At 42.1% G+C, this 26,246-nt stretch overlaps 1 protein-coding gene across 8 annotated transcripts in view; it reads right to left on the bottom strand.

The window, feature by feature from the left end:
- Positions 1-26,246, bottom strand: part of LOC119650581 — a 235,885-nt gene that overhangs the window by 7,181 nt on the left and 202,458 nt on the right. For 4 of the 8 annotated variants that reach the window (XM_038053406.1, XM_038053408.1, XM_038053407.1 and 1 more), the window contains 3 exons: positions 23,817-24,040; positions 23,353-23,579; positions 22,953-23,265 (listed from right to left, as the gene is read on the bottom strand). In XM_038053406.1, the coding sequence (XP_037909334.1) occupies positions 22,953-23,265; positions 23,353-23,579; positions 23,817-24,015 (739 nt within the window). In that variant the 5' untranslated portion in view covers positions 24,016-24,040. The remainder of the gene's footprint in view (positions 1-22,952; positions 23,266-23,352; positions 23,580-23,816; positions 24,041-26,246) is intronic. The other 4 variants (XM_038053411.1, XM_038053412.1, XM_038053413.1 and 1 more) reach the window with 2 other exon arrangements.

Genomic DNA, 26,246 nt, shown 5'->3' with positions numbered 1-26,246 from the left:
GGCTTTGGTGTTCATCTTTGGTAACTGGTGGAGCTGCCGTTACATTTATAGGTCGCTGGATGCCATTAAGATTTCTCTTTTGCTGGAGGAATAATCGATCCTACTTACGTCATCTGAGCCATTCAGTGGTTCGATGGAAAGTCGACTAAAGGCTGGCTAGTTCACTATTCCACCAGTGGGGTTTTCTGCTAGAGAATGTGCATCTCTTAGACGTGGATGCACCGCATGCTATTTCCGTGAAGGCGCATCTCTTAGTAGATTGGTTTAGCCACACCCCTATGAAGGTTTGTTCATCTAAAGGTTTTGCAGACCAGCATGACGTCTATCGTGGTCTCGGGCATGCTGGTTTCCTAATTTCCTAGCCTATGGCTTTCCCCATAGTTCAAAAAAAGGCGGTAAATCCCCCTTAAGATTCTTCAATCAAGGGACGCGAATATTGGTTCGAGGGTGATGGAGGTAATATATTCAGGAGGTTAAGGCTCGATTATGGCTAGAATTCCACTGAAAAGGAAGAGTATCATTTGATCAAATATATGAGAGCATTTCATGATGAATAGCATAAGAAAAAGGGTTTCTACAAATGTGATTCATCTCTCGCTAGGATTTCCTAAGAAGCCTGCATGCCCTCTTCCTTCTCTCTGTGTCATCTGTTTCCAAGTGGACCCACTCGTCGCTTATTTTGAGATGGCGGAGGGTACAGTATGACACAACAAGAAATGGAGTTGTCTCTTTTGTGTAATGCTCGACACATCCTTAGTGTCCGGATGATTGAGTGGTTAGAACACAAGGCTGTCGTACGAAAGGTCGTGGTTCAAATCTCACTGGTGGCAGTGTGAATTTGGCACTTCCCGTCTAGTGTTCCAAGGCAGGTAGACATCAGCCTAAAACTTTATCAAGCGTTCTCTTAGCGCTTAATTATAGCGGATATCAACACTCCCATCTTATGTCCAGACTTTTTGTGCCACTGTAGATTACTAGTATATCTACACAACAGCTCCTTTATTGACTCCACAACTTCCTGTCGATCAACAGGAAGAATCTTATCCTGCATGCCCAGCAATCTTTCTATCGCTTTTCAAAACGTTGCCGCCGACGTAATGGCGCACTTTTTGAAACATACAACAAAATCAATACCGAGCTTACTCTCTCTGAGCCAGTTAAGCATGATATGTAGCACCGCATCAACATTACAGGGTCACCTATTTTAAGGTGCTTTCAAAATTACCGCAGAAGTTCGTAGTTGCACGGAAAGAGTTCAAAAAACTTCTTGAGTGGAATGTTTGCAGACCTTCCGACAACTGTAGGTCTTCCCCACTTCATATGGCTCCTAAATCCAATGGCGACCTTGTGGCGATTACAGACGTCTAAATGACGAGACGATTCCAAATACCCCATTCCACGATTTTGCGCACTCTATCGCAAACTGCGAGAAATTTCTCGACCTTGAATTTAGTCAAGGCATACTATCAAATCCCTGGAGCTCTCGAAGACATTTCGAAAACGCTCACCTTTCGAGCTTTACGAGTTCACTAGGATGACTTTTTGACTGTGGTATGCGGCGATTCCTTCACTCTGTGCTGCGAAACCTCTACTTCTATTTCGTACATTTGGATGATATTCTGGTAACATCGTCCTTTGAGTCCGAGAATTTAGAGAACCTCGGGTGCATTTTTTACCGCCTTCTTGAGGCCGACCTAGTTCTCAACGTTAAAATATGCAAATTCTTTCAATCGCAGATGAGATTCCTCGACCATCTGATTACCTTTGAAAGCACACAATCGGACCCAGTCAAAGCACACGTGATTTCGAGCTTCCTGCTTCCGCAAACAATTAAGGATCTGAGAAGTTGTTGGGCATGTTAAATTTCTACCGTAGTTTTTTGCCTATGACCGCCCACTATCAGCCGATCCTTCCGTTGGTTTGCGTGGTCCTCAGAGGCTGTCCAGGCGATTGAGAGCACCAAGCTTCATTACTGGCATTCCCTCATCAAGCTGCACCCCCCGCCGTATTCGTCAATGCCTCAGCCATCGCCAGAGGTATTGCCCTTCACCAAAACGTGAACCAAATTTGGTAGCCACTGAGCTTCTTTTTGAGGCAGCTGAATCCTGCTCATCGCAACTGCAGCACTTAAGATCGTGCGTTATTAGCCGGGTACTTTGCAATTAAATACTTCCGGTATTCTCTTGAGAGCAGGCAGTACACAATGTTCACGAACCATAAGCCGTTCACCTTCGCTTTGAAAGAGAAGTCAGTCCCCTTGCCAACTTCGGTACATAAGTTTGATCGGCTAATACACTTCGGACATTCAACAGGTGCCTGGAAAAGACAATGCTGACGCTTTGCCATATGCTGTAAAGGTCAAGCCGCCATCGTCATTTTTCTAGCAATCGTGGAGGCGCAGAAGGACGACGCAGTTCTTTTGACCAACTCCAAATACACATTTAGAGAGTTTCCTATCTTCGGTTCAACGTCCAGCACATACTGCGAGACCTTAGAGAAAGGACTAAGGCCATATAGTCTGGCTGATTTCTATAAGGAAGCATTCCACACCGTTCTAGCGGGCTCAGCCATCTGAGCAACGAATCGGTTAGTTACCGCAAAGTATTTCTGGCCGTCCATGAAAAAGGGCATTAATTCTTGGGCCAGACAGGGCATTGTATGTTAGAAGCGTGAGGAAGGAGGTAGGCGTGTTTCCTCGGTCTATCAAGCGTTTCCTCATAATCCGTTTCGATTTAATTGGCTCTTTTCTTCGAAAGGTTCACGCGGTGATTTGAGGCCTTTGAAAGACATTTCTGCGCAATCTTGTGCTAGGGTGTCCCTTTCCTCGGAGTTGGACAAACTTCTCGGCTTCAAATGCCACCGGGCAACCCCGTATTACCTACCATTCAATGAGATGCTTGAAAGGTGACTCTGGACGCTGAGGGGCGCTATAATGGTTCAAAATAATTCTTTGTCGCGAAACATTTGGTTCAACTCAAGTGGAGCTTGTAAACGGGGAGAACCGGATACTCTCCAGCGGTAGGGACTCACCACCACCGATTGGTTGCGCCTTCTCAAGGATGCAGTACGAAATTTTAAACCGCCACCACCCGTCACCCATGCCGACGCGACGTACCCAGAGATCTCGACTCCTGTCCCCATGTACTAATAAGGGAAGATGCTCCCCGGAGGCTGCTGCAACCACCTTACGAGAACGCTTTTGAAGTGGTCGAGCGAAGTCCACACGATTTTAGGTTCAATGTAGAAGACACGATGGAGAGGATCTCCGTAGCCCGACTGAAGCCTTTCATCCTGGAAGAATGCAGCCTCGGAAAAGATGCGGACAACGCGTCCATTCCGCCTTGCGACAGATGATTGATCGAGTAACATCGAGTTGGCCAATCAACTTTCCCGGGAGAATTCCTTGTTGTGGTTGATTTGAGTATGCTTAGCTCTTATAAAGCCAAATTTGTGGCTAAGAATTCGCAGTGAGCCTTTTTGCTCTCATATGGAGAACACTCAAAATGTTGTAGTCTGCATTGTTATTGTTCTCTCTATTGAAGACTATTCTTTTTAAATTACTTTCAGGAGATACAATTCCTAAATTACTTACTGAAAGTTCATTGTTATAACTGCGGATATGATACCCACTAGCCTTATCCGTAGTCTCTGACCCACTTCAAACTTAGGCAGTACATACGCATAGACATACTCGTATACCGCAAGTATCATAAATAATGGTTCAAGTATCTACGTATAATTCCGTATGAAACCGTTTGCAATTACCATTTGTACATGGAAACAGAATAAACGCATGAAAGATAATTATTCTAGCCTTAAATGTTCCTAGGGAACTTGGCAAACAATATTTTATCTATACTTGTGCCGCGCACAAATTAACCTTCCCATTACTAACGTAAAGTTTGTCCGCAACGTATCTAGAGAATGAAAGATAATTTATCCAAAGAACTCTATTGTTCTATTCTATTTCGTGTGTTTCACTTCCAATTTTAACAATTGCCGGAATGTGTACTATTGTAATTGACAATTACGTATGTGACCGTAATGCGGTAAAGTTGAAGGCATGGCATATGGAGGCCGCAGAGTCAATGGGATCCTTGTAGATCCTTTCGATATGAAATAATTATATAATGTGGAGTAATTATCCTATATGTACTTAAAGATATATTTATATGATGAATGGACTGATGAAAAAGTTCTCGGACTTTTTTTATATAAATTCATTTTTAAGGTTTTGTGTAAACACAAAACCTTATTAAAATCGGTTTACTGTCTGTCTGTCTGTCTGTCTGTCTGTCTGTCCGTCTGTCTGTCTGTCTGTCTGTCTGTCTGTCTGTCTGTCTGTCCGTCACACGCATTTTTCTCGGAGAGGGTTATAGTGATTGACACCAAATTTGGTAGAAAGGTGGCAACTGTGAACGCTCACGCATACAGTGAATTACATCCTTTTACGTCGAATTTAAGGGGGGGTCCCCATACATGCAAAAGGGGGGTGTAAATTTTTTTTTCATCAAATATAGTCATGTGGGGTATCAAATTAAAGGTCTCGATTAGTGCTTTTCAAAGCCGGTCTTAGTTTTGACATTCGTTGGAAGGGTGGAGAGCGCGGGGGGTTGAAAGTGATCACTTCTTTAAGGGGGCCATTCTCAGAAACTGTCAAACCGAAAAATCTGAAAAAAATCAGGAGGCTGCCACTATATGGTGCCTAGGCTCCGAAATACCTTCCATGCCGATATCTGTTTAAATAAAGTTAATAATAGTATATTACTACAATTTTTTGTAATTGGTTAGAAACCCCCCTTAAGTTCATCCTAGTACCATGAAATTTTGCAGCGACATAGACTATAATATAGAGCATGATCTTACCAAGTTTGGTGGAAATCGCACTATTACTAACAAAGTTATAATACCTTAAATTTGTTGCTTCTTTGAAAATTGAAGACTATGAATGTCAATATCACCCGAAAGTGGATACTCTCACATAATATATGGATATATTACGTGCTACGTACTAGGAAATACACAAAACCTTTCGTACCTGAAGCGTCCAGCTTCCGGTTTCCCGACTTTTAACATTGCAGAATGGTTTGAGTAGAGACACTTTATCAACTACCATATTAACTAGTTTCCTTGGATGCGGTGTTTTATTGTCCGAAATTGACGATCGAAATACGAAACCTGAAGCAGGCTGTGAGAAGGAGGCTGGAGAGTATAGTTGCAGATATGCTGAGGTCGAAGAAGAAATGGTTCGCGATTGCCTTCGCTTGTTCTTAGAGTTCTAACGCCGACATTTATTCTGGAATGGGTTCATCTTTCTAAGACTTTTACAGAACCGCTCCCTGGCAACGAACTTTGCCTATCGTTTAAGGATAAAGACTGTTTGCTTTTTAAGGTTTTGTGTAAAACAAAACCTTATTAAAATCGATTCAATGTCTGTCTGTCTATCTGCCTGTCTGTCTGTCACACGCACTTTTCTCTGGCTAAACCGATCCGAACGAAATTTGGTGGACATATAGGAACTATGAAATCCCACGCATATAGCGAGTGGCATAAATTGAGGTGGAGTTTAAAGGAGGGCTCCCCATACATCCAAAGGGGGGATTCAAAAAAATGTTTTCACCGGATATAGTCGTGTAGGGTATCAAATGAAACTTGTACTTTCCGAAACTGATAATAGTTTTGGCGTTAATTGCAAAGTGCGTGAGTAAGGAGTCAAAATGTACCCACTTAAAGTGAGACAGGACTCATTTTCGGAAACTAACCAACCTAAAAATCTAGGGTGGTGCGCTTAGATGAAATCTAGGCCTCAAAATATGTCCCATTCCGATATCTGCTCAAATAAACCTACTAACAGTATATTATAAGCTTTTAGAAATTTACTGTAAAACCCCCCTAAATTCATCCTAGGACTTCCGAATTGCACGAGCATAGAGGACAATATTTCCTATATACGTGCTAACTTTCATGGAAATTAGGCCATTAACGCTGAAGTTATGGCAGTTTAAATTTAGCACTTAAAACAGGCCTTTAAATCCCCATCCAGTGTATCAGGCCACCATTGTTTTGGCCGGCTTTTTGGTTGCTTACCATTGACTTCGATGTTTTGATCAATACTGGTTATTGAATTCTCGTTAGCGTGAATTACGTGACCACACCATCGAAAGTCTTTCCACGATCTGTGCAAACTCATATCGATCGCGGATATTCTCATTTCAGACGTGATCAAAACGTGTCACGCCACCAGTGCAGTGCAACATCTTCATCCCCATTACCGCAAGACGCCGTTCATTATCTTTTATAGTCAGCCAAGACTCAGAACTATAGAGAGCGGCAGACGGACGACATTACAGTCAATTTTAGATTTGCGACGTGCGCTGATGTGTCGATCACAGAGAACACCAGTTGTGAAATGCCACTTTATCCAGGTTGCGTTAATGTGTGAAGCAATTTCATTACGCAGTTCTCCATTGGCTAATAGCATTGACTCGAGATATTTAAATCGCTGAGTTTTGGCAAACGCAGTAACCTGCCCCTCCAGATATTTCTGACAATGGCAGTAACCTGGCTAGAACTGAGCGATTCACATGGGGAAACACAAAACCTTTTATACCTGAAGCGTCAAGCTTCCGGTTTCACGACTTGTTTCAGCTTGGTGTGGACGGCTGGACGGACATTTTAGGTTTAAATGGAGTAAGAAAGATGGTGGGACCCTGGAGAGCATCCCTCACCTTCATACGGTATTGTGCTTTTGTAATCTGGTAAACTAAGTGACAGTAGAGGCCAATGCGATGTGAGATTGATGCTGCCATCTATCGTAAGGCTGATTTAGGAAATGATATCAGACAAGATTTTGAATTTTGAGTTTAGTTAAGAGGCATTACTATATACAGTTAGAAGGAGACTTCCTAAAGGGTCCTCTGAGAACACCTTCTTTGAACATGTTCAATGTTCAATACTGTTGGTGACCGTGACAAGTAGGAGCTTGGTGGACTTTTGCATCAACTTGGTTTCTTTAGATGTTCAGATGATGATTTTTTTAGAAAAACCAGCTCCCTATTCAGCGATCCAATTAGCAAAACCACGATACCGAGAAAAATGTATTGACTCTTATTTCTGTACCAATAGCGTTCTATACACTTTTAGAATAAAAAGCTGAATGACACACAAGTGTCAGCATAGTCGATTTCAACCCTTTTGGCCCTTATTGGAGGATCCCTTAACACCCTACATAATATGTATATGCAGATCATAGTGGGTATCTCGGAAGGTAACAATCTTTTGAGCAGCGAATTTGTAGTTAGCGAGATTCTTCCGAAAGAAAATGGTGTATGTTCTCCTTACCTTATGGCCTATGACGAAGAGAATTTTCCTCTCGTTGAAAAAGTAGATGTAAAATTCATCAAGTCCTCTGCTTTGGTAGCATGTACTCACGAATATGAATCTAAATAAAAATGATTTCTAGCTGCTGCTGATCCGGCACATGCAAAGCAATGAAACCTGAATATTCATTGAGCAATGAGTTGATACAAATCGAATAAAAAGTTCATTTATAATCTGCGTACTCAACCATGCATACTGTCCCCTATAATATCTACTTGGTAACCGGTCTGATAAGGCAGCTTATTGTTTTAAATATTATTGAAATCAACCTAATGTACATATGTGCATCCCATTTCAGATTCACTGAACGCGTTCGCCATGCGAATGGAACCCATATCTAGCCCGTATCTATGTCGGCTGAAAACAATATAAAACAATTTCTATTCGCTGGGAAAAAATATCTCTCTGAGAAAATTAAGTGCAGCCATAAAACAATCACTGAATTGAATAATAATTTGAAAATAGTGCCTTATTATGTCTAACATCTACACCGCGAGAGTATTATGGAATCTGTTCATGGTCGATGGAACTTTTACTCTTTTTCCCAGATTGTTTCGTTGCAAAAAGTGTGTAATTTTTTCAATGCATTAATGTCAGGAATTCAGGTGTGGGCTATTACATTGTTATGTAATCTGTACTTATTTTGCAACGTTCTTTGACAATAGATTAATGAAAGGGAGAGCTCAGTTGCCGGGTCTTTTTGAATAGTATCTGTGTTTCTTATATGGAGGTAAGCTCCGTTATCAGATGATTTACATATCAATTGCATGAAATTGGCTTATTGCGGTAAGTGCTGACAAAATCAAGTCATATCTGATGATGACTAGATTTCCACAGATGGTATTAGTGTAAGAATGACTTGAAATCGGTAAATATATTTACAGGAAAATACACAATTTAAATCTTCTGGATTTGGTATTTCCGTTTTCCTTTAATTTAAATTTCTTAATATTCTGTAAGGGTTTGTCAAAAAAACTCTTTTTGTATCAAAAGAGTATCATCTCCCAACAGTAGGACATGTCAATCCGACCCCAAAACGGCAAAAGGCATAAAACAGAGGGATCACGAAACTTACTACAATCGCCACCCTTCAAGTGAGAAAAATTCAGGAGTGAAGAGATAGATTAGATGAACTCAGAAACTACCTCAGAATCCTTTTTCCTCCTATGCTATTCTAGGACTCCGATGATAGCAGGGTCATTATAGAATCGTGCGAAGTAGCACCAAAATGCTTGAAGAAGTTTCAAGGATAATTTATCGAGCCACCCTTCAGCATCGTTCGGCACCTTAAAATTAAGGACCGCTATCCAGTGCCTATGGTAAATAAGTGGAATGTTCCCATGATCGGTACATTGACCAACTTACCTCTTTGTTACACATGGTGAGCAAAGTTCAGCGGTATATAATATAATGACTGCTGTGGTAAGAGATCTCTTTGAGGTTCTCAAAGAATGATTTACCTAGCGTCTGTAGCCTGGCTTAAGTTAGAGAGCAATCGCAAAGGAAGTGTTTGACGGCAATATGAATATTAAGGTATACCGTGTAATGCGGAATTGTCCCCTATGGGCCAATCACTCTTGTGATCGGATCTTGTTATATGAGGGCCAAATTCTGCTTGCCTTGGCGCTGGTGAGCCTTCGCCATCTGAGGTCCGCGGCTACTAAGTAGGGCGGGTAGATTTAACCTTTAACGGTCGTTAACCTCCGAGGGGCTATTAAGACCAGAACCTCGCGTAGTCAGTCCATCAGATCGCTCATTCCTCTCCATGCTCCTATGACTGGCAACCTAAAGGAGGACGATTTTGAGCGTCGTGCCGCCTAGACTGTTCAGAGCTTTGCTGTCCAACATCGGGACAGGCATAGTTTGACAGCACTGCACGTCAGAGTGTATTTAATATGGTGGTAAGGCAGGACTGCATAACCCAGGTGGAACTAGGATTAGGAATCCGTCAGCGCCTGCCACGACACCTAGAACCGTAATATATGTCAGGATGAGATGTACCAAGTCTACGTACATCCAGAGAATTAATCAATTTAACTTGGGATCGGGGATTACACCTAGATACTTTACATTAGAGGAAAGAACCAATCTTTATTCATGTAATCATGGGAGGTAGAATTTGGGTACGCTTGGTTTGGTGGTCAATAACATCCGCTCCATTTCGGTAAGATTTAAGTCCACAACTTGCCTCCTATAGGGTACTATTATCCTGTAGTGTAACGTTACGGTCTTCAATGAAGTGTTGTAACACACTTCAAGGCCCTGATCCAATTGGATTGTTGCGCCAACGATTATTATTATTATTGCTGGCGGATAACTGTCTGAGTCTGAACCAGCAGCTTCATCAGAAAATTCCGTCCCGCTCTTATGTTCTTTGGACAGAATCTTACTGAGCCTTGCAGATTTACTGATGATTTCATTGTTCTGACAATTTTGACAATCGAGGCGGCGTCTTGGCACTTCTGTAGTTTTTCAGGCAGTCCTTTCATTGCTGACAATATTTATGTTTGTAGAAGATATTGGTCAGCTTCTTGAGGCTGGACGGATCTTCATTTCACCACGGTGGCAATGTTTCTTCCTAATGTAGTTAGCACAACACAAGACTTTGAAGGCGGTTTCGGATGTCTTTTCTAGTGCCCCGACCCTTGACTCCAGTTCGTTTATTCTGTCAATATTACAAATTTGCGTCCGAAGAGTTTGTTTTTAATAACTTGACCAAATTTCCTTCAGTTGATCCTCCTGGGGTCTTTGATAGGTTTGTAGACCTCTACAGTGAAATCTGGATTGGAACGGATCCTACTGCGATCTGAGAAGAATTTATGGTCAGACGCTCCTCCCAAAAGCCACAGTTCTCTTCAGGTCAAATAGATCGTTGGTGTACCGTCCCTATTACACACCGATAGAAGACTGTAGTAGAATATTTTCCACTAGTCTCTATGTATGTATCTCAGGACAATTAATTCGGTGCTCCTATTAGTTGGAGCAATGCTACCAGGATATACATATGCTTGTGAACCACTTGGACCTGAGCGTAGCAATCAACTTGAGAGTCGTAATTCTGTTCAATCCGGCAGCTTCCTTATCTCCAATAGATCCGCAGATCCCTAAAGTTCCTCCTCAGCTGCTCCAGCGATTGGCAGACAAGGCCCTACGAGTTCGTATTAGCAGCTGCCTGTAACATTCCCACTTTCTTCTCCATATGGCCGTGGAGGTATTATTTTAGGGCTATGTTCTCTAGTGTCCAACAACAAACTGTCTAACATTATGTCATAGGATGCTATCGTGGCATTAGGGGAAATGTGGCAGCTGTAGGTATGAATGAGGTTGATTTCTATCCTAACAAAATTGGTTTCCGGGTATGTCATTCTTGAATGGTTTGCCTTCCCTATCGGGGCGTTACCAAACGTATCCCGAGTTGCGGTATGATTATCAAGTTCTTGCCACGTCTACATTAGACTATTGACTGGTTTATATAAATACGGTTGCCATTTACCGTTTGATGGGGTGTAGCACGTCAACCTTCTACTTGAAATGCGCTTCAGCGAGACGGAGCGGAGTGGATGTTTAATTGCAATCTAGACGCCCCCGTCCGTGGACTTATGTGAGGCAGCCCGGTCCTTGTCACAGCGAAAAATGGACCCTCAGGGAGCTGAGAGTTTAATATTTTATTGTCAAGCCAGGTTTCAGAAATAAAGCCCCCAGCGTGGTTGGTAAATCCCTCGCATTTTGGTAAAGCAGCCGAATAGCGAACATGGTGTCCATTACATTGATTGGCGAGGCAGTCGAGGTTTCCTAAAATTTGCTCGCAAATTAGTACGCTTTCAGGCCAGAACGAAGGATTACCGATTGAGAGAAATTCGTGGAGATAAGTGATTTTGAAAGAAACTCCCTGTCTTTTGTGAGTTTAAAACGAAATAGTGGTGAAAGTGAGTCAATTTTCCTCTTGATGTACTCCAATATTTTGTCCGTAGATGTTGTTAGCCGTAGCTTGGAGATAAACAACTGTTTTTGGTGGGGAGGGGTCCTTTAATCAGCTGCTACTGGCACGAGTAGATGAAGTTCCTTCATTTGGAGTGGAGCGGAAAGTGGAGTTTCGTCGGTGACGGGTGCGATGTGAAAGGTCAAGGCGCTGTGCTGCGATTTGTGACCTGCTGAGCAAGTTGCGCATACTGCCTCATTGAAAAAAAAGGAAAAACAGAATATTTATAGCATCTAACACCAAAGTATTTAACAATTTCTTATATTGCGGCATTAAGAGACGTTTGGCAGCTGCAAATGTGGACGCCGTTGAACTTTTAGCTAACAAAACTCGCTCCCGGGAATGCCATTATGGTTGTATGGTTTGCCTTCCGGAGGATTATATCGAGGTGTTATCAAACGTATCCCTCATTTTTCCCAATGCCGTAATTTCTACATAATTCACAAACTACCACCACGTCTACATTCGACATTTGAATGGGTTGTGAATATAGGTCTTGGCCTGTCTCGTAATGGTTTAGGTCGATTTGTCTCAACCTTATTTACCATTGCGACTCGGCTTCTTCGTGAATGCAGAACACCTACCTCCATCCCTATTTGGAATGTTTGGGGTGCTCCCCCGTCAAATTCAACCCAAAATCGAGCCACTTATTGCATGCAAAGGGTCTCATGGAGCACATACACTAAATTTCGTGACAATTGGTTGCAGCCGTTTTAGAGTAAATTGAGTGTGAAGATGGGAGTGAAGACCTACGAAAGAGAATCGAAATGTCATTACGTGACGCTGAAGCAGGGATCGAGCCCAAGGACCTGGATGCAGTCAACACTAAGTCCGAGATTTGTGAAGCCTTGAAGTCCCAATTAAGGTTACAACTTGTGAGTAAGGCTAATGAGCTAGGACTTAGAAAGGCATACGGTGACACACAGATAGCGCCGATAAGTCTTTCTATGGGTGCAGTGAAAAAGTCGTAAATGGTGAGAACAAGGCCACTTTGCAAAGAACTGCAAGGGAAAGCACAAATTTCTGCGCTGCGTGGAAACGAAAAATAGTGACAAAATCCACATTGCAGGAAGCAGTAAATGCCCAGTGTTCAGAAAGGCGAACAGGAATAAGTTCAAATGAAGGTTATTCAATTAAATCGGTATTACTGTCGACCAGACCAAGACTACTTTCCAGGAGCGAGTTCGAAAACAATATCGATGTAGCTATCGTGTCCTTACAATAGGAAAATCTGTATAGCGGAGCATGGATAGCAGTCAAAACAGTAAGGCGGCGATATAATATCCAGAGAACAGATTCATACGTGCCAAGATTGGAGATGTTTAGTGAAGTTGATTCTGATCCATGTAGTGACACATAAAGGTTGGTGATGTCATTACTAAACGCAAACGCTCAAATTATTTGTCCTAAGTTGTTGCAGAATATTGTGAACTGTAGGAGTCTTCCAGCAGTACTCCTCTAGTGATAGATGAGGAAGTTCTCAATGCAGCAAAGAAATTCGTTGAAAATAAAAAAAAAATGAAATTCCGAATGTCGCCGTGAAAGTGGCAGGTAGGACAGTACCAGGTATGATTGCCGGCGTTTTTACCGCATAACTTAGAGAAGGGAGTTCCCCGCGCAGTGGAAGCTACAAAAGCTGATACTCATTCCAAAGTCAGATAAACCATTGGGTTACCCCTCTTCATACAGATTGATATATCTGGTCAATAGAACTGACAAACTATTTGAACGAGTAGCATACAATAGACTGCTCGCTATTGCGGAAAACGAAGGAAGGCTTTCTGAGAAGCGATTCGGATTTCGTAAGGCGAGTTCAACTGTTGATGAAAGGTGAGGTGTGGCTCAGACTGCAATACAACAAGACAAATGCTGCGAAGTGATAGTGCTAGATGCAAAAAATGAATTCAACACTGCAAAAGGGGAGAAAATCATCGAGACACTAGTCAGGCCCCGAAATACTGACGTCGAATTTCTCCTGAGAAGAAGATCCCCGACAACTTGCGGGTTGCCACAGGGTTCTGTTCTAGGCCTTTTACTGTCGTTAGTTACGCATAATGAAATGTGGACGCCAGGCCTTCCTAACAGCGCGGCAACCATTGGCAACAATTGGGATCATATCAAGATAAAAATAATTGCCTAGACGAGATTGAACACAACCGAGGTAATATGGGAGTACAATCCCTGGTTGAAAAATTCGGAGCTACCACTTGATGAATATAAAACAGAAGTATGTGCGGGTAGTTCTTATCAGAAGAACGGAAAGGAAGAAAGGAAAATGAAAATCAAAGTCAGCGAACAACCAACCCTTAAATTAGTAGGGATGCTCCTCATAGAAATCTTCGATAACGCAGGTCGGCGTCTCTACGATACAAATATATGCAGTACTGAGAGTCTAGTGCATTTCGACAGCAGCTGGAGCGGTGGAATCTAGAGATGGGATGAGTGACAAATTGGTCGTTGGACATACCACATTATTCTGGACATTCGAAAATGGAATGGATGAAGGGATACAATTCTTCGGTGGAAATGGAGGCTATCGTGCATGCGTATATCTACCAGGTTTACGGAGATCCAAGCAAGATTAGAGGCTATCGCGGAAAGGCGCTTAACACCTGTGAACGGAGGCGTTGAGTCAAGTCAAAAAGGTGTCGTGAACTACTCATGAACAGCTGAGGTAGGGAAGAATCCAGTTGATAACAAAAAAGAAAGAGAGAGAGAACCAGGATGAATTGCAATTAAAGTTTGATCCAGTCCAGTTGCACAATACTTTAGAGCTATCCTGTGGAGAGAGTGGATGGAGAAGGAGGTGATTTTAGTGAATGATCGTCTCACATAAGTTTGTAGTAGGAACTATCGATAGGTTTTGAACCTTTCCACTTTCTACTTTACTTACATTTTACTTTCTTCACCTTTTAAGAATTCTTGATCCCTTTTTAATAAAATCTAAACATATGGTTGTACTTCCTTGCTCTTGGATGGTTTAGCACCTTAAAGGAAGTGTAAAGAAAACGAACATTTAATGAGGAATATTCTCTGTAGCAAGGCTTTCTCAACCATGTATCTATTCCATGAACTTTCTCTCTTTTGACTCGTCTATTATATCTTTTATACATCACAGTGAGCGTAAGGAATAAATGTTTGGAAAATATGCTTGGTTGCCTCACACTAACGACACCATGTTTCCCATTTTTCACCTAAAATCTGCTTTTTAGTCTAAATTTAAGCTTGAAGTAACGCAACTCCCATGAGAGAATTAGATACTCCATTCTAAAGATTCTGTAACATTTCCTTTGAATTAAATTACAATAAAAAGAAAGTTAATGAGATCGTCCGAATTGAATGGGACATGCCGAATCCCAAAATATCGCCCAGAGAATACCATTCAAAGCATTCCGCACGTCCTGGAGCTCTACGACTATTGACACTAATAATATCTAATAAATATTACGTTTAGGGAAGCAATTAACTTCATAAATGATTTATTCAGTTCCATTAGGGAACATACCAAGACGAGCACGAAATAAAAATAAGAGCGAAAACGATAATCTACGTTCACTCAATTATGAATCTCTTCAGAATGGCGTCGAGGCACGAACTTGAAATTATTTGTTTTCAAGTGTGGAAGAAGCCTACAATTAAGGGGAATAAGGAAACGGGCATTTGCAAATACCTTTATGACAAGGCTCTTCCTTTTCGCGGTAAATGCGAATACATTTCGTGATTTAACAGCGTTTATTATTCCGCAATAATAACGAGGAATTCTTTTCGCCTTCTGGGTCGATTTATAAACAATTCAAGAATATTCTCTAGGAATTTAGGTGCAGATTTACGGAAAGGGATTTTCTCTTGGGAGAGCGTTTTCAGATACGATTAGGAGTTCAATGCTCTTGAATCGGTTACTAATGCTCAGAGGTAATCAAGGAGATCCGTTTGGGGATGAAAGTTTTAGCGAAGGATTAATTACGGTGAAGTTAGTTAGTATGAAATTATGATAATTATTTTGGATTGAATTCTTGGACTTTAATGATAGTATCTTTAATGAATTCATGATTAATGATTACTTATCAGCAGCTGACAGGAGCTTAACCAACAACGGAAACTGCAAATGACATTTGCTGCATGCAGCAGGAGTGATATCAGGCCTTTTGGAAATGAAGATTGTTTGAAAATGTAAAAAGAAAAACTTGCAGAAATTGGTCCTTCAGAAGATGAGAAAACGAAGAAGTATTTTCGTATTTGGAGAAAATATGGAATACAACCTATACTACTGAATAAATCCTGACCATTAAATGCAAGAACTTTCACGCTACGATGGCGGGAAGTGGAGATACCGCTGAAAATCCGGCGCGGAAGAGGCTCGTCAAAATCCAAGAAAATTGAAAAACTTCACGACCCCCGCCGATAAAATGACCAAAAATGCAAAGTCGTCGGACCGTCGTGAGCGTTGGCTTGATCGAAAGGGGAGGCATGAAAGTCCTGGGGGTTTAACATGGGTACCTGTCATGTAGGCATAACCACAACCACCATGAAACTCCCACAAGGGGGCCAACCGTAAATAACCAAGCCGAGAACACATTCTGCAGAAATTCTCCTGGAACATATTTTCTCAGAGGGCCATCCGGGTTCCCATGGTACCAAATAACCTCCGGTCAGGCTTCGTGGCAAGAGCCACTTCAGATGAGTCGCTTGCAGGTCTGACCGCCCTCCTCAAGTACGTGGGGACGGCACTCTCAAACAGGTTAACTGGACGAAAGGGGAGGCAGCCCAGATAACGGAAATGCAAGAATTTCCGCGCTAAGACGCGGGAAAGTCAATGTATCGCTGAAAACCCGGCGCCGGAGAGGCTCGCCGAAATCCAAGAAAACTGAAAAATTTCACGAGCCCGGATGGACAAAGTGACCAAAAATACAAAACCGCCAAATTGTCATCGGTGATGGCTTGATCGAAAGGAGAGGCAGCCCAGATTATGGAAATGCAAGAATTTCCACGTTACGATGGCGCTGAAAATCCGCCACGGGAAAGGCTCGCCGAAATCTAAGAAAATTTAAAAATTCCAAGACCCCCGGTTGACAGAATGGCAAAAAATACAAATGTAATGGTTCGGGTCCAAAAAAATCTGTCTCAATAGGCAGCGGTGGGCGGAACTCTACATCACAAGCAGAATTGGCAGGATTTCTTGTTTCCCGGATAGTCTTCTCCTGGCTTGCTTCTACATTTGATGTTGCCTTGACTCCGAACCGGATACCCTTCTGGGTGAACCCTGCCTGACATGTAGCGATGCCGGAGGCCAGGACGTCAGGTAGTTTCAACCGATATCGAACTGTGTGTTTTCGGCGCGAAACCAGGAATTTTTGGATTTCGGGTCTGCGCCCGTAACCTTTGATAACCATTTACATAATACCGTATTTCGGGAACCAACTTTTCCCCTTCTCGATGTATCTTCTTCTGGCCAAAGGCCTCGATTTTCTTCTGAAGAAGAGGCACTGAAGAAGGGGATAGGTTCTTAGTTTCTGTAATATGTTATATCTAACATTAAAAAGTGTTTTAGCCAAAAAGGAAATTATTTCTCTATTCTCTCTCAACCTTGGAGCACTGATTATTGACCGAATTTTCAAATCCCTTGCTCTGCGTTAGGCAATGGAAGCATTGTTTGGTCGTCCATAAATAATCGAGTTTCCCTACTATTTTTTTAAGGTTTTATGTAAAAGTAGAACTTTATTAAAGTCTACTCACTTAAGGTACTTAATCTCTGTCTTTTACCGGAGATGGAGTTCTCGAAAGACGATTGGCACATATCTTACCATGTGGTATTCTCAACCACCAAAATGATCCTGTAGCTCCTGTCTTCTTTTCCACGGAGCTACTGCAAAATATTACGTCGCGGAGTAGTCTTAGAATTACCTCTTCCTTTAGCCATTAACTGGATTCACAACGGCGTTTTTTCACCTCCCTTACCTACCTTCGTCCCACTATATGATTATTTGCATCCCTGTTTTCTTGGTTCGTACGGTTCGGTTCGGTTCGGTACGGTTCCTAACGTTTTCTCCAGACTATCCATATCTAGGACAATGAAAGAAGACATGATCTGGGTCCTCCGGAATATCGTCGCAATTGGGACAGTTAGATGAGCTATTCAGTTTAAATCTACACCACAGATCTCTGGTATCCAGCGTGAGAAACACCGTGAGATTGTAGTTTATTCTCCGTGTCTTTCCTGCGTCCATACTTTGATACTGGCATCAATCAAGTTGTAGGTTCATCGAACTTTTTCCTCATCATCGTTGCCATGGTTCCTTCTTCCCTGTGCTTTTTAGGTGCCAAATCTCGATCGACATCTTGTTCTTTTTCTTCAGCCTTTGTCCCGTTCACAAGCGGGGTCGGCTAATCTCTAGCTATTTCTTATGTTGCATCGTCAGAGACGGTTCTGAATTGATAACACACTATTAAGGGTCCTGTAAACTGTATTCATCTTTTGGGCACTGCATGTGATGTGCTGGGTAGAGCAGTTTTGAACTCGTCATACTTGCTTTTAGCAGCCTACGGGTGCATCGATATTTGGTATCATTCTTGGCAGGACCATGTTGACATTGGCCGGCTTAATGTAGGAGTGTTAATTGAAGTTCAGGCTAACATATATTATCGCTTCAAGGCAATTGATTGTTGGCTCGATAGTGGGATTGATGATGGGAGCGATGGTTTCTTTACGACCCTTCAGGAAAGCACCGCCTTTGTTTGTCCTCCAGGATTGATGCAACTTAACAATTTCAAGATATTTTGGAGCTACAATCACCGGCATATCTTCGACATGACTCACTATCATAGTCTCGATGGTAACTGGAACGTTGACAATATTGTTATATATAATGTTCCATAATAATGGTCCTAACATATTCGCGGAGATAATGGGACCTGCGTCTGTGTCTCAACAAAACCCTTCTTTCTATTGGACGCTGTAGATGAAGGGTTATCATTGTGCAATATTTGCTAATACCACCTTTCAGAAATGAAATGAAAACAATTCAACAGTCATGACATCTGCTGCCATAGCTACCTGGGGGAGTTGAGATCATTACTGCGAGGACTCAGAAGCGAATCCATAACACGGAATAGTTCACAACGTACAAAAAAAAATATGACGACATGCTTCGTGTCGGACGATTTTCAGAATTGGATGAAGGTCGTCTAAAATCATTTTTGATGGAAGAAGGTCCCCAAACAAGCCGGGAATTGGTTGGAAAAATGAGTTGTGCTCATGAAACAGTACTCTTTTATCTTCATTCGATAGGATTTGCTGAAAAATAGGAAACATAGGTGCCACACTGAGATGAACAAAGGGAACAAGGAATGACACCTTTTTGTACCGAATAATCACGGGCGGTGAGAAATTGTGCATATACAATATGTATGGATATCAAGCGAAGGTTCCAGAATAAACGCTGAAGTTGAGAGTCAAGTAAGATCATTAGCCAAAGAAGACTATGTTTTGCCTTTGGTGCAACTGGAAGATGATTGAAATAAACAGTACAGTCAACAAAAAGGTCTGTAATGACCAGGTGCACCGCAACAATGAAGCAATTCAACTGAAAATACCCGACCAACAAAGCGAAACCATAACGCACTACCCCTTTTTGCACAAATTGTCAAAGACACACCCCAAGAGCTCGAAAGGAAGGACCAGATTTTGAGCCAACGGATGTCCATTTTATCTACTTTCTGTCAACCCAAATGGGGGACGTTATCTTTGGCAAGCAAGAAGACTTCAAAAATTTCAACAATTTCTTCGACAATAGGCTGGACAATTTTTAGCTGAACAGGATCAACAAGTTGGTTGAAAGATGGGAGCTGGTCTTAAGCAGTGACTCAAATATATTATTAATTAATTTTTAGTTATAATCACTGTTTTTTGTTCAGAAAGAAATGTATTGGCCAGCTCAATAAATTGATTATTTATCAAACAAAATCAAAAACTTGAAGCGTAAACTTTGAACTTTGCGATTTATCCCTTTTTTTAAATTCATGTCTTCAAAAACAAAAAAAAAATTCTCTTCACCTAATCTACTGACAAAAATGACTCCATGATAAGTCTAAGCGGCTTCTTGTTCAAAAACCGACGAAGTTGACACCTTTCCTTCACCTGCGAGGCAGATACTAATGCGAGACTACTTGAGGGAAAATTACAGAATTTCGTACGAAGAAAGTTTATAATGGTTTTGGTTTCTGGTCGGTAACGCTCTCTTTTTCTTAGGTTGAGATGATTTCCTTCCAAAAACTGGTGAAATTCCACTAGGATCAAGAAACCCGGCACATTTCTGAGAGCCAGTTCAGCAAATAAACATTATACCTTTTTTATTTCACGGTCCAGTATGGCTCTTACCTTTTAAAATAACTCGTCTAAACTGACTGCATTTTCCAACATGACTCCTCAAAAACTAAATTCCTGGAAATGGAACGATTACCCGAAAATAAAGTATCAACGTTTCTTTCTCTAATTATCCGTCGGTCGACAATTTCATAAAGCTACGTATGTCATTACGAGTGCACATTTTTATATTGTCTGTGCTGATCTTTTTCCGTAAAATGCATTTAATTGTGCGCTAGAATGGAAATATACATAGCATTGCAATGCTAAAATATATGGAAAATATCAATGGACATTCTGCTTTCAACGTACACAATTTTGTAATTATTGAATAAGAATTAGAGTTACAAGATATTTTAAGGTTTAATGGGGTTGAGGTAAAGATTTTTGTGGTAGAAGAAATTAACATTATCATTTAAAACAAATATTAATTTTCAATATTGTACGGTGGGAAAGGGTTACAGAAGTCGGAAATGATAAAAAATGCTATATAGTTGGAAAAGGAAAATACTAAAATAATTCTTTGATTATTCGCATGTTGAAACTGATGGATACTGCAAAAAAAGAGGGCGATTTAGAGTAAAAGCAAGGGCGTGGTGACAAAAGGCCAGACCTACACCTCATTTGGATAGAATGTTTTGGACCATCGTCTTACATTCTCCTGACTTGGCGCCTTCAGATTACTATCCGTCCATATCCCTAAAGGTAGACATTGAATGAAAAAAGTTTCTAGCGAACGAAGAAGTGAGGGATTGGTAGAGAAATAAAGGAGCGTGAAGAGAAGGAGGCGGCAATGAAAAGGGATAACGACCATATATTTACAAATGTAACTATGTCTCCCTTAAAATGTTGTTTTTCTGAAGCCTCTACAAATTGAGTACATCTACTTTCTTGACGTGCTCTGTACATAAAATCTTTCATATCATACCGCTGTACCAGGATAGAGTGGAAGATTGGCCATATCATACAGGATTAGGATACGAAATTCATTACCAAGGAAGAGGAGCGTTCTCAGATATCCACGGTGTGGGCGAGTTGTGCGGTGTTCCAGGATACGCCAGGTTATTCTAAACGAGGGGAATGAACACGCTAACAAACTGGCCAAGCGGAGCTCTGGTACTGAATGCCTCTCGGGTTGTACTTTCGGGATTACTAGGTGAGGTTGACAGCAGAAGTTGAAAGAAATCTGGGTTTATATACTCGTACATATGCGATACGTTGATTTAAATCCAATATCGATCCTGCTTCTCATTGTGCTATCCACAAAGGGAGAGCTGTGAATGGACTGTATCTTCTACGGAGTGACTACTCTACTTAACTCTGTAGCAATTAGCTAACTTTTAGGGAGTAGATTACTTCGTTAGAAGAGAGTGCCTGAGGTGCCAGTGGTTGAGTGCAAGGAAATTAGGATAATTCGGCGGGCCGTGCCGTAACGTCAGCTGAGGGTTTGTGGTGTTCTTATTATTGAACTGCTGGCGGTGTATGAAATTATTAAAGTCTTGCCTGGTAACAACCAGTAAATCTAACTCGTCTGTTAGATTTCGTTGCGTTTGCCGCTGCAGGTTGTTGAACGGGAGTTTGGCCGGATTTCGAGATGTCTCTCTAGGGACCGTGTATTGTCACGATAGTTTCCTGGTGGTGGTTCGAGGTCGTTGGCCATTACGTGAGAAGATTCGTGTCGATCGATGTTATTAATAGAATCATTGCCAGAAGCACTATCTAGCAAACTCAAGACAGTAGCACGGTTTGTGGATTCGTTTTGCGACGTGCTGTGTTGAATCAGTTGCTGCGATATTGACGGCACATCTTGGTCACGTGATCGTTGCAGAGTTGATTCTGCTGGCCTCGCCTGGCTGGCTTGGAACGTCTCCCATCATATGGTGCCTATAGGCGACCGCGTATTTATATTTCGGTTGGAAATAGACAGGGGTCGTGAAGGGTCCTTTTATCCCCTACTTTGGTAGCGTCGAGGCATTGCTGACTGCGGCGTGAGTTGCCTTATTTTCTCATCCTGGCTGGTCGTACTCGTGTCTGCAGACATGTTGAGTGCTCTCGGCATTCTGGTTGTCACTGCTTCCGCTTCCCTCCTTTTGAACTCGGGGTCACCGCTTTGGGGATTACCAGGCGAGGTTGATAGCAGAAGCCGTGTTTATATATGTGATATGCTTATTTAAATCCAATATCAATCCTGCTTCTCATTGTGGTGTCCGCAAAGTGAGAGCTCCAAATCGACTGGAACTTTTAGAGGCCCTCAGAAACTACCTTCGTCATTGTTCAGTTCTGGCTAGAGCCAGGTGTCGAACAGTAGGTAAGGAGTTTTCCGTCACAATCACTCATCACAGCGCTAATTGGGCTCTCCGTGGCGATCGCTTACACCTACCTACCAATGATAATCATGCGTTTTGATCAAACGACACTGTAGAGTATAGGATTTGTGGACGAATTGCCTATTTCCCTGTTGTTGCAATATGGAATGTTGGCATTGTTCTGACATAAGGATATGGTTAGTTGTCCATTATAGCGCATTGCATTACAATCCTTTCCTAGTATCGACTCTGAGATGAGTTTATCCATTGCTTTTTTGAGGTGCGCTAGTGCTCTCAAAGTCTAGGGGAGGAATTAACCTGCTTGAGAAACGTTAAAGAGAGTTCGTTAAGCTTTCAGAGAATTGACGGGCGGAATACATTAAAAGTAAAAGTTATCTATTGTCTTTTATATAAAACCAAGTCTCAGTGGTAGTCTTCTTTTTCTTCATTCTTTGTCTTGTTCACAAGCGGGGTCGGCTCGTTGTGATTGGTTTCGCGATTTGGCTCTATCGAATGCCTGATCTGGGTGCAATCTCGAGGCTTTAAAATCCCCATCCAGCGTATCAAGCCACCAACTACTTCGATGTTGAGACCAATCTTAGCAAGTGAATTCTCGTTAGCACGAATTCCGTGACAATATCATCGAAGACGCCTTTCTCGCAATTTTTCCACGATCGGTGCAACCCGATAATGATCGGGGATATCCTCTTTTCGGATGTGATCAAAACGCGTCACGCCACTAGTCCAACCCAACATCTTCGTCTCCATTATCGCAAGACGTCGTTCATTGTCTTTTATAGTTGGCCAACACTCAGAACCATAGAGAGCGAGTATCTCAGTGGTAGTATGGGTTAAAATTACTTTTGCAAATAGGAAAATTGTGTTTTCCAAATGTGATAAAATGAGAATACAATCAAAATCAACTCACCTGGAAATTCTTGTGGTAACATCACGCCCTTCTTTCTACTATTAGCACCCGATTTGGAGTTGTATCCATGATAGATTTTCCGTTCGCTTATATATCGATATATCAGATATAGATCACCAGAGCCTAACTTATTGGTACCTCCAGTTGGATTTTTATTGGTTGTTGATGTCAAGGAGTTTGTTGATGATGACCCATTTGATGATGATGATTGTAGCGTTTCATGACTGAATTTCGGTTTGTATGAAACAAATACAACTCGTGGTGGTGGATACCGTTCAAGAAATGTTTCAGCTGGTAAAGGTTCCGGTTGGGACTACAGAATGAATCCAAAAGGGGTGGTAACAATTATTAAATTTAGGGTAGGAGGACCAAATTCATTACAAACTCATTCTATACTTACATCATTACTATATTTAGATCCTTTACTATCGCCCGTCGAACAATCCCCTCCAGAACTCAGTGAATTCATTTTGAGCCGTTGCTGTTGACGTTGCTTCATTTCAATCTCATTGCGTCGTACGAGACGGGCATTTTCAAAATCCGCCACGGAAAACATATTTGCACTTGTATCGTGGGAATTGAAACGTCTCAGTTTGGGTTTGTGTCCTTCCTGTGCCGATGTGGTCACTATTTGGAGTGGCAGGTTAGTTTGTGATGTGAATATTTGTGATCTAGGCAGTGCAATACTACCACCAATGGCAGTAGCAGCTAATTGTGGTGGTGGGGGTGGTGGTTTCTGGCCGGAAACAATATAAAATAATGGATTTGTTGTTGTGATTGTCCCATTTTTTGTACCCGATTTTGATTGTGATTTACTATTACTACAACCAATTAAATTTGTTGAATTTCTAATACTGATACCACCTCCACCTCCTCCTCCTCCTACTCCTGCTACACTGCCACTCATACCGCCACAGATTCCACCACCCCCACCACCATTGGGATCTAATGATGGTGTTGGCATATGTGGACTACTTTTTATAAACCAATTGGCCAAGTGACGTTGTCGTTCAAATTCAATATTTGTGCGTTGCATTTCAGCAAGTTTCAATGAATCGGTCATCTTTTTACTGGTCTTATCATTTATGCTGTAACGAAATGAAAGGGCGAAAATTAGTACTATAGGTCAGCAATATAGCGAGCTAATTTATATTTGAAAAAATGGATGGATCAAGCAATATCGCCAATAATAATCACCAATCGTTCGAGGAGACTATACTAAAAATAACGACCCTAGTCTGGTCTATATATGATAATTCTGAATGGCACGCCACGCAATATTTTAAACAGATTACTGAATGGACTAAATGACGACTGACGGTTATCGCTTTGTGATCAAAGTACTTCATTGTTTCCTCAATTATAATCTTTGAAAATATCTGCTCATCTTATCGCCCGAATAAAAAGCAATTGTATTTATGACCCCGATGTCCGTCATGGAAGGCCCCCCATCATAAAATCAGCCACTTTTGCTCTATACACGTGAATTTTATTCAAGTTTTTTTTTTTTAACAGTGTATTTTACTGAAGATAATAATTAGGATTATATATTAGGCATATGTTCCCTTGGATATCATCTTGTCCTGATGAGGCAGTCAGAACTAGCTCATTACTTCACTAAGCATTTGTGCTTTCTTGTCGGTAGGTAGGTATCAGTGGCCCCGAGGAGTCCCCTTAGCGCTGTGGTACGCCCTTTTGATGCCACAAATTCCTAAGACCGTGACTGCTGTTATGAGAGCAGGGAGGCAGAGTCTAGCCGGCTCGGATCTTCAGAGTCAGCCTGTAGCATTCACGAAGGAAAGCAGCTCTCCCACCCTGCAGCTACAAATCTCTCTGAGGCCCTCAAAGATTGGTTTACTCAGTAGCCGTTGCCTGACTCTAGCTAGAGCTGGGCAATTGCAGAGAAAGTGCATGAGGGTTTCCCTTCCTTCTCCGCAGTTTCGGCAATGCGAATAGTAGGGTATGCTGAGCCTGGCAGCATGATCCCTTATGGGCTAGTGCCCCGTGCAGATCGCCGTAATCTTCAATGTATTTGCACGCGTCTGGCACAGGAACTCTCGTGATCGGGATATTTTATAAGCGCGTCAAATTCTCTTTGACTTGGAACAGCCCGTAAGCCTTCGCCATCTAAGGCCCACGGCAGCTAGGTAGTGCGAGTAGACTCGGCCCCTGACAGCTGCCAACGAAACACCGACTGTATTTACTGAAGGGCTGCCAAGAGCAGAGCCTCGCCTGGCCAATCCGTCAGCCCGCTCATTCCCATCTATGTTCCTATGCCCGGGAACCCAGAGAAGGGTAACCTTGAGCGTGCCGCCCAGACGGTTCACCGCGTCTCTGCACTGCCCCACCAGCCTGGAAGATGTCGTCGCTGAGTACAAGGCCTTGATGGCCCCTTGGCTCTTATCCTCGGTAATTACCGATTTGATAGTTTCGGGCAGCTGGGGCTGCCGCAAACCGTTCAGGCAAAGTTCTGATTCACAGTCCTCCTCGCTGGCGGGAAAGTGCGTTTGAACCAGCAGCCCCAAGGTTTCACTAGAAGATTCCGTTCAGAAGCCTTCCGACTTTTTAATAAAAGATGGGCTCTTATATTCCTTGGACAGAATCTTACTAAGGCTCGCGGATTCACTGGTGCTTTCGATGTTCTGACAATAGTCCAACCAAGACCGCCTGTTGGCGTAGGCCGTGGGTCTTGACGGCTAACTTGTACCTTCAGGCAGCCTGTGTATGGTTGCCAATATTTATGCCTGTGGCAGATGTTGAAATTTCCCTGTCAGCTTCCTGTAGCAATTCCTATAATGGGAAAAAACTGCAAACCCAACTAAGGCCAGTTCGTCTATGGCAATAATGCCTAAATCTTCTGCAAAAAAGAATAGGAGATTACAGACTAAATCTGCCCTGCCGGTATGTAAAAACATGCGGATCGGACACAGTGAACTTAAAGCTCCTAATCGGGGAAAGACAAAAACACTGTAAAAAGCTGAAGCTCCTTGGAAATGAGGGTATGGACATTGCTGTACCTCCAGGTATGGCGATATAAAGAGCTAAGCTGATAACCCCGATGAGACTCGCACTGGACGCAGCAGAATGTTCGATTTATCGCATATAAGATTACACTTATGTCTAACAACACGAAGATTAGTTAAATTACCGTGGAGATACCAAAGCCTTTCCTTTTCTACTGGTAACCTGGCCGGCAAATTTGCAGGAGCGCCTGTATGTCATGGGTTCGGTTTATGAAAATATGCGGTATTGGAACGGTAAAGGGTGTAGGATTTTTAAAGTTAAAAGGTCCAC

The sequence above is a fragment of the Hermetia illucens genome, chromosome 3 (assembly GCF_905115235.1).
Source record: "Hermetia illucens chromosome 3, iHerIll2.2.curated.20191125, whole genome shotgun sequence".
Lineage (NCBI taxonomy): Eukaryota > Metazoa > Arthropoda > Insecta > Diptera > Stratiomyidae > Hermetia > Hermetia illucens.
Note: the sequence above shows the minus strand (reverse complement) of the source record. Positions and strands in the feature narration are given on the sequence as shown.